At 44.3% G+C, this 10073-nt stretch overlaps 1 protein-coding gene across 1 annotated transcript in view; it reads left to right on the plus strand.

Annotated features, from left to right (window-relative positions):
- The window catches only part of LOC308301148 (kinesin-like protein KIF26B), a gene marked incomplete at both ends in the record, with an annotated part of 40208 nt that overhangs the window by 17509 nt on the left and 12626 nt on the right, over positions 1–10073 (plus strand). Inside the window, 5 exons of the mRNA XM_080745040.1 lie at positions 230–323; positions 4194–4465; positions 6627–6840; positions 9502–9658; positions 9888–10044. Of these exons, the coding sequence (XP_080601166.1) occupies positions 230–323; positions 4194–4465; positions 6627–6840; positions 9502–9658; positions 9888–10044 (894 nt within the window). The remainder of the gene's footprint in view (positions 1–229; positions 324–4193; positions 4466–6626; positions 6841–9501; positions 9659–9887; positions 10045–10073) is intronic.

Below are 10073 nucleotides of genomic sequence, written 5' to 3' on the forward strand. Positions count from 1 at the left end.
ACTGCAAAGCTACTCCACCCCACGGGTACAAATGAAGTAACCTGAACCTGAACCTGAACCGTAACCCTTTAACCTAAACCCCACAGGAGGTAGACAGAATCAGCATGCTCCTGCCTTCTCGCTTATATGTCCTTTATCTCCTCTCATGTTATTTCCACACGGAATGCAAGATGAATCATAAAGACACACTCTAGCTGTCTCCCTCTGCTCTGCTCTCTCCCCGGGTCAGGCCGAGGTGTGTGCAGGCGTGCTGACTGATGTCATCCGCTGTGTTCTGAGCGGCAACGATGGATGTGTCCTGGGTCTGGGATGCGCCGATGGGGGTGAGTAAATCGCTGCCTTCAAAAGAGAAGCCGGAGGTTAACAGTAACCGCAAGATGGGAGCGAGCCAGGGACGTGCAGAGAATGTTAGAGAAGCAGGGGCTGAAATTTTGAAAAAGGGCCTTTTGGTGAAAATACCGAAAATAGCAGACCTCCAAGCTCACAAGTCCCTGGGGTGAGCTTGGAGGTCGGCTATCTTCGGTGATTGAGTTGATACCACACTGAACTAAGCAGAATTTATTTCACCATAGTAAAAAATAAATAAATGATATGATATGATATAGTACTTTATTGTCTGTTCACACTGAAATTTGTCTTACGACACAGCAGCCATGTATTCAAAACATACTGTATATCCACCTGTTTCCACAAGACTTTACTGTAGCGTTATCTGCAGGACACTTCCGGTTAACAGCAGACATACAAGCTCACGTCGCGTCGCAGATGCAACCGCTGTGAGCTTGTAGATCATACTCGGCTGCGGCGTCGGAAATGCCGCTCGCCTTCTGTGCAATGCACGATGGGATGTTGGAAAGTTGTGGATACAAACATTTGTAACACATCGAGGCATACATGACACGCTGAGTCACGGTGCAGCCCCTGTACCAGCGCACCGACATGTGAAATGCATTCATGGTCTGGAGAGGGCACTTTTTGACAGACGGATAAAAGGGCAGGGGCTCAAGCCCCCCTTTGATGTCTATGTGTGCACGTGCCTGGAGTGAGATGTCGGGCGAGACCCTTTTAATGTCATGTCTGTGCGGTCATCCATGATCCCTCTTCTTAATTCACTTTGTCGGTCTTTGGTTGTTGGTCGTCGGCCTCGCTAATGTTTTTTTGTTTTCTTTTGTTCATCCCTTGCTCTCTTCTTGGTGTCCGTTTCTTTTACTGTCTTTATCTTTCTCTCACTCCCCCCCCCCCCCCCCCTCTTTTTTATTTATTGCTCAGCCTGGTCTGATTTTTGTTTCTCTTACTCTCAATTTATGGTATCTCTGCGTCTCTCTCTCTGTCTCTCTCTCTCTCTCTCTCTCTCTCTCTCTCTCTCTCTCTCTCTCTCTCTCTCTCTCTCTCTCTATTGCTCTCTGATCTCTCTCTACCTTCATTTCTCTCTCTCTCTTGCTCCACAGCAGTGACAGAAAGGTGTTTTTATTTCACTTCCATCCATCTCAGTTATTCGTCTTTTACCTGCTACTTTGTAAATAAAAGCCTGCTCATCAATTATACAGCTTTTATTTTTTACGCTTACTCTAGCTGTCCCGAAGAGAACATTTCATTTTATTATTTATTTGTATTTTTTTTATACTGCTCCGAAATTGGAGGCGACTGCAAGACCAAATGGACTGTAATATGCTGCTATTAGGGAGATGGAACCCTGCACTTAGCTCTCACATACACGCGCACGCACACATGCACACGCACACACACGCACACTCACACACACGCACACACACACACACACACGCACACACACACGCACACACACATAGGACAGGGTCTCCTTGGAGCTGGCCGCTCTTTCACATGACGCCACTTGCCGTAAATCTGATTAAATTAGTGTGCTGATACAGACGACGCGTGGCACGCGGCCAGCGGCCATTCATCTACTACTACACCACACAGTTCCACCCCTCCCTGAATAATGGCCGCACGCTCTGCCTTTAATTGGAGTAAACCAATTCTCTTACCCTCATTCAATTAGAGCTTCGATAAGACAGCCGTGGCTCGAACAAGGGCATGTCCCGCTGGTAAGATCGGGGCCAAAAGCGTTCCACCACAGTGGTTCTCAACCTGGAGCTCGGGACCCCAAAATTTGGCCCTAGAATGTTTTGGCAGGGACAAAGAGAAATAGTAAAAGTGTATAGCGTGCTATATCTAATATATCTACATATTGTACAGTATATGTGGTCCCAATTTTATGCAGTCAATGCAGAAAATGTAATCACTAGCAGACTACATTGCAAAAACTGAGCATGCTAATTCACTCATACAAGTAGTGATGTGGCGATTGATCAGTGAGTGATTGCGATCAGCCGATAATGTCTCTATCGGCTTTGATCTGAATTGGCTTTGCCGATCTACAAGCTAGACCAGCTGTTTTCACAATATTTATCTGTGGGACTGAATGTAACCTCAGCTTCAACTCCTACAAGTTGAATTGGATACTTAAGGACCTCAGCCGGCAATCTCCTAATGTTTATACTTTAAAGAGGTGGTGCCATGATTTTTCCCCCCTCTAAAACATGATTATCAGGTATTATGATTATACTAGGAGGAAGATTTTTTCCAAAAAAGTATACAGAAAGAGTTAAAATTGAGTTTTTATGTGGCCACACCCCCAGTGCATTAAGTATGCATGGATGTCATGGTGGGTGGTGACCCAGCTGAAGTTAGCCACACCCCACAGTGTTGGGTGAATGGTAATTAGGGGAGGAGTTGATTCTGTGATGTAATAAGTATGTGTGTTTTTTAACTGACACTTTTGACCACAAGGTGGCAGCCTCCAAGAGAAAACAAACAAATACCAAGAGAATACATAATTGCTCACCACACCAGGGGGTCTAATGAAGTACTTTCAACCTCCTAGACACATGAAAAACAGAAAAAGTACAAAACTATGGCACCACCTCTTTAATATACAATGTCAATGTTTTGTAAGAAGAATCATCAAATATATAAATGCTGCTACAGTAACACAATAAATAGAATAATTTATGGATTTGATACTGTGATCGGGAATACCGGTATCGGCAGATACTGATTACAGTTGATCGGTGATCGGTATCGGCCCCAAAAATCGCAATCGGAGCATCTCTACATACAAGCATTCACCTGCAAATTATTGTCTTAGAAATGAGGCATATTCAAAAAGATATTAATGAACTCAAGTCTCCATGGCGTGAGTAATCAATAGAAAAAAGTCATTTTGGGGGTGAACTACGCCACTCCTTTAACAACATTGTTTTTGGGACAGGTTTTGTAAATAAATAAAGAAGCCAAAGATAGCAAAGAAAGCAGATCTAACGAAGTGTTGTGATGCGTTGTGAGCTTGTACAATAGATCATAGTATGGCTTGTGTGTGGTTAAGAAAATGTCCCTCCTCTGTTGCACACACTCTTTCTGATTGCCCTTTCTCTCTCTGCCCCTGCTTCCCTCTCTCTCTATCTCTTTTTCTCTATCTTCTCTCTCTCTCTCCCTCACTTACTAGCTCTCTCTTTAACCCAATTCACTTATCTTGATATGTGCGGCATGAAACTGAGTCTGAAAGGCTCCTCCAGGCTATACAGAAGCATATTGACCCTTTCATATCTGTCATACCATGTTAGCCTTTTTTGTGATTTGCCGAGATCTTTTTGAAGCTGGGATCTTTTCCTGTTAGGAGTCTAGGAGATGCAATAGTGAAGATTGTGTGCGTCATATACGCATTTCAACGCCTAAGCTGACAATTAAATGTATTTTTGTGTATCATCTGTGGATTTTCTGCATGTGTTTGTGTATAATTAACTTGACTAAATCTACGTGACTAAATTGACTAAATTTGTTCGCACTTCAGTGTGTGTGTGTGTGTGTGTGTGAGTGTGTTTGTGTGTTTGTGTGTGTGTGTGTGTGTGTGTGTGTGTGTGTGTGTGTGTGTGTGTGTGTGTGTGTGTGTGTGTGTGTGTGTGTGTGTGTGTGTGTGTGTGTGTGTGTGTGCGCGCGTTTACTTCAGAATGAAATGAAGAGACATGAGCATGCATGCATGTCTGAGCACATTTGTTTATATGTACCGTATATATGTGTGCCTGTTTATGTGGATTTGCACATCCTTATACTATATGTGTGCATGTACAGTATGGTATACACATACGCATGACTCCCTGTGCTGTGCCCCACAGGGTCGTGGTCTACAATGCTGGGGAGAGATGAGAGCACCCAGACCCTTGGCCTGATCCCCTGTGCCATCTCCTGGCTGTACAGCGCTGTTGAACGCAGGAAGGAGAAGACCTGGACTAACCTCACCGTGTCTGTGTCTGCCGTGGAACTCTGCTGTGGAGAGGGGGAGACAATGAGGGACCTCCTGACCGAGGCTGTCCCCTTGGCGGGCAACATCCAGGACGGCCCGGCAGCCCCGATCTGTGTTGCCGAGGACCCCGTCTGTGGAATACAGGTACCCAGCAAGCACGGTCAGGACCTGGACCAATCAGTGACGTCTCGATTGGGGCCAGATCAAGTCGAACCATGGCTAGTCAGATCTGGCCTAGAATATCACCTGATTTCAACCAACATAAATCCTGCCCACGAAAACGGATGTCCTGGATTAATCAGAGAGGGTCCGATCGAGTCCAGATAAATATCATAACTAGTCAGATATGTCCCAGAATATAACCTTACATGCTCATATTTCAACTACCATTACAAACAATATAACAATAATCCATAAGTCCATATGATGTCCTGGTAATGACGTCAAGATCATCCCCATATGGGCTGTGATCTGGCCTAGTTCTGACACCGGAGTCACCGGAGGACAGTTATCATAACGTCATCATGACGTCATTTGGCTTGAAGGGTATTGTCATCGGGCGGCTGTAGCTTAGTGCAGTGTTTCTCAAACTTTCAAATTTCAAGGTCTCCCCTTAACTCTCACCGTGGTTCCATTTGTACAGGGTCAGAGTTACAAACTTGTATGGGTCAATTTCAGACCCCTCTAAAGGAACCCACAGAGTCCCTGGGATCCACTTTGAGAACTACTGGCTTAGTGGAAAAGGAGAAATGTGGCCCCCTGTCCACCCATTCCCCTATAAGCAAGATATTTAACCCCAACAGCTCTTCCCAGAGTACTCTTCATGAACTATACCCCTAACTGCTCTCCCCGGAGTGCTCAACATACATTAGACAGTTCAGTTCCTTGCCATTAGCCGGGAACAGAATTTCCCCTGCGGGATCTGCCCACTACTGTTTTCATTCATGGATAAAATGGTTGCATTTCGCTGTTAAACAATAAGTCCATCGTAAAACTGAATTATATATCTCCTTCTCAGTCAACACGATCTTGAAGAGAAAAAATATATCATTAATGCGGAAACCTTGTCCAAAACAGTTGCTTTTCAGGGAAAAAAGGTGTTCCAATGAAGCCATTATTACTTAAACACAAGAGCTTAATCATTTTTAACTTTTCATTTGTTAGATATTTATAAAACGCACAGACTTAACACCTTTCAAACTGGTGTGTCTATTGTTATTATGGGCACACAACAACAAAAACAAAAAAACGCAACGCATTGTGAGCATGTAGATCGGCACGTGAATTTATACTTTTGCGCGATACTTTCATACATGTCGATGTGTCGATGTCATATGACAAAAGTATAGAATAGGCCATAGGGCTTTAATTTATGAACAAACATAAAAAGATGAAATATGAATAACAAGGACTCTGCCCGACAGTGACAATATTCAACTTTCTGTAATTAGTATGCATTTTATTCTATAAAATTGCCACCAGTCAAGTATCCTGTCATAATTGGGTGTGGCATCATAAAACAATAAGATACCTACAGATGGTGCATAAACTGACTTGTGTTATAATTTATACATACGTCTGCCGCTGTCACATGCACTATTCATGGGACATCCTGCACGTCCCATCTGTAGCTGAACTGTAACCTATATTATAATAAGACTCCTAATGCTCTCGCCACTTTCATTGGATGTTTCTTGAGTAACGACTACATGACGTTAAGTGAAAGTGCCTCACCTCAATTAATGATATCGTTTCTCATCTTTAGCGTAATTTATGGCTCCCTCTTTTATGTGGCTTGAGATGTTTTTACAGTGATTAACACATTGTGTTATTTAGGCAACTTGTTATAGCTTCTGTCACTTTTTGTCACATTCTATTAAAATATGTTAATATTAAGGCTGGGCAAAATCGAAAATGTATCGATATATATATATATGTATTCATTATCTGGCTTAGACAGGCAGTGGACCTAAAGCAGAAAAACATTAAAAACGATATAATGCAATTGTTTTTACTAATATCGTGAGTAATATCGATATCGAGGTATTCAACAACGTTATCGAATATCGAAGGTTTTCCTAATATCGCCCATTCTTAGTTAATATCAATAGTATATCAACAACACGACAATGATCATTTATATCAGCACATGCTTATACAGAAAATGTGTCATCCCAAAACAACAACATGGATGGGTCGAAAGTGGCCCACCCCTCACACGCCTTTGATACATGCACTATTTATGTGATTCTGCCCCCCCTTTCTTTCACTTAACCCCTTCCCCCCCTTCTTTCTGCCTTCACAGCTCCGTAACCACAGAGTGGTGAGGGCCCCCACCCCCGAGAGGGCCGCGTCTCTCCTGGATGCTGCCCTCGCAGCGCGTCTCCGTGGCAGCCAGATGGGCGGGGGTGGGGCGGGCGATGACATCACCGCAGCAGCACAGCCCCATAGAGTCTCCATGATGTTCTTCAGCCTCCACGTCCAGACCCCTCGCTTAGAGAGCAGTGGCACTGGCAAAGGTTGCAACACACACGCACGCACGCACACACACACGCACACGCACACGCACGCACACACACACACACACACACACACACACACACACACACACACACACACACACACACACACACACACACACACACACGGGAAAGTCCCGAAAGCGCGAAGCCCGAAAGCGCGAAGTGGTGAAATGTCTCCTACCGCACCGTTAGCGCGAAGTGGGGAAACGACACTGCAAGCGGCGCGAAGGCCAGCGGACCTTGGTCCTGCTCTTCGCCCCCGAGCGCCGCAGGCGCGAGTGGCCGCGAAGAGCGGGCCAGGGCCGCGCGGCCGGCGGAGCGCCGCGCGAGTTACGAAGCCGTGGTGAATGCAATCGTTATATTTATGCCCAGGCCGTAAGGCCTGGGCAAGCGCACGATAAACGCCCTGTCCAGAAGACGTTCGCCAGATCGCTACGGTATCGGACATTTCCCCACTTCGCGCTTTCGGGCTTCGCGCAAAAGGTACGCACCCACACACACACACACACACACACAAGGGGGTGTCGCAATTCTGGGCCCTGGGTATAAGGATCCACTGCGGGAATGTTCTTCATTTATAAATTACTAGAAGCTGGGCCGCCCTTCGGGCGGCCCAGCGTCTAGTCGGCGACCTGGCCAACTCGGGAACGATGTAAATAGGGAATGAATGCCCCGCCCTTTAATGCAAACCCCATTATACCTGTTGTCATAGGACCCGTCTTGACCATCTGTTTGCCGGTGTCCATTTATGCCCATATATGGAGATATCTGTATCTGTCTGTCTGTCAGCGTCCATTTTATGTCCATATATGGAGATCACTGCAGATATAATCCTGGGTCCATTTTATGCCCATATATGGCCATATATGGAGATATCTGTCTATTTGCATCCATTTTATGCCCATATATGGAGATCTCTGTATCTGTCTGTCTGTGTCCCTTTATGCCCGTATATGGAGATCTTTGTGATTCTGCGTCCATTTTATGCCCATATATGCCATATATGGAGATATCTTTTTATCTGTGTCCATTTTATGCCCATATATGAGATCTCTGTCGCTTTTTGTTTGTTTCTTCTTTAAGCATATGGAGATATCTGTTTATATGCGTCCATTTTATGCCCATATATGAGATCTCTGTCGCTTTCAACAATCAGCTCCGCATATGGTGATTCCGAACGTTTCGCGCCGGCGTACGTGATGTCAGAGCCTTTTATGAAGTGATGTCACAATGAGTCAGTGCTTGCGCCGATTTCCTCCGGAACAGCCTGATGTCAACAATCAGCTCTGCATAAGGAGATTCCGAACGTTTTGCGCCGGTTTCGGAAAACCGTGCGTCGGGTCGGGTCGAGGCTCGGCACTGCACTCCGCGCCGCGTCGGGGAACGCGCGTGCCGAATCTGAAGCCGGTGGGACGAACGGTTCTCGAGATACGCGGGTTACATACACGCAGAGATACATACACGCAGAGATTTGTCGCATTTATAGATAGATTAGAGTTTAACCCATTTAGACTGGGAACGCATTATTACGCATTGTTTTGTGCTTTAACTATTGAAAAACAGCAGATATATAAGCTCTCTTATATATAGCTATTTTTGAAAAATCGTGAAAATGTGTGCAAGTCTTTGAATATTTCAAATCCTTCTATGTTTCTATGTTATTGGTGCTCAAACCTTTTCATTTGAAGGACCCCCAAAATTATATGTATTTGGCCACGGACCCCCATCTCAAAATATTTAGTTCCAGGGACCCCCCAGAAGCAAAATTATAGTTAAAAATGTCAGCTTAAAAAATACATATATTCAAAGATTTGCACACATTTTTTCAAAAATAGCAGATCTACAAGCTTGCAGCGTGGCACTCGGTGCCGCGCTGTGAGCTTGTATATCTGCTATTTTTCAATAGCTAAAGTATAAAATAATTAAGGCCCCTCCACCTTGGGCCCTAGTAACTCAGTCCCACTCCCCCCCCCCCCCCCCCTCCCTTGTGACGCCCCTGCACACACACATGGGCCATGGTCATCTCCTAGGCTTTGTTCAGACTGCGGGGAAATCCCATTTGTTTCTCAAAAAGGATCTTTTATAGGACTGACCGTCACACACTGTTGTTTGCAAGCGATCAGATGGGATTGGCGTAGAACTATTCAGACATCGCTGACACATGTGTGCAACCTTTTATGTATTTAGAAATCAGATTTGAATTGCATTTCGAAACACTTTAGGAAATGAGTTCATATTTGATTTGTAAAAATCAATTTCCATGTTTTGCTGTTCAGATAAAAACCTGATTCCAATCTGATTCCAATCCACAAATCTTATTTGGGCTGCCAGTCTGAACACAGCCCTATAGAGAGGCTTATGATCTCATAATAATACTGATGCCATCCAACCTTAACTGACTCATTTCTCATCAAATTCAGTGATATATCAAGTTCATTTGGGTTATTTTACCAGTGTGACTCGTCATCACGCAATGAATACTCATGTACAACCATACTGTACTACTGTACTACCATATTTTATGAAATTAGAGGTGATTGCTAATTTGTTTGTACAGTTCTTTGTGAAATCAATCCCATACAAAGTGATGCATTTTCATGTTCTTCCTTGTTCTGTTCTCCTCTCCCACCCCATTTCTCATTCTTTTTCTGTCTGTAGTTTCCCGTGCTCCTACCAGGCTGACTATGATCGATGTGTGTAGCATTGTGAAAGGAATACACCAAACAACCAATGTCAGAAGTGGGCTTCCCAATCCTGAGGTCCTGGGTCCTGTTATCTTATCTCTGCTGGGTGGCCATAAACACATCCCCAACAAGTGAGAATCTAAAACTTGAACCTGGTTATTTAGGGCATTCTTACCCCCCTATAGAAAAATAGAATTACAAGCTCACAACGCATCACATTGTGAGCTTGTAGCTGTTTTCACACTACACTGTTGTACGATGAAGTATGAAATACACAACTACTATTATTACACAGAATCTTTAAATTTTTAGATGGAAATAATTGTACTAAAAGCTTATGTTTGTGTTATGTCTATACAGGGGTAGTAAGCTAACCATGCTCCTTCGAGAGTCTTTGAGTCACGCCAGCCATACCACAGTGGTTGCCCAGGTGTCTGATTCACCACAATACCTGCTACAGACCATAGCCACTATTCAGCTGGCTTCTCGTATCCACAGGAAACAGAAGAGGTCTAAGGTATGTATATCCATTAGCTGCTCAAAAGC

The sequence above is a fragment of the Nannobrachium achirus genome, assembly GCF_963921795.1.
Source record: "Nannobrachium achirus genome assembly, chromosome: 16".
Classification (NCBI taxonomy): Eukaryota; Metazoa; Chordata; class Actinopteri; order Myctophiformes; family Myctophidae; genus Nannobrachium; species Nannobrachium achirus.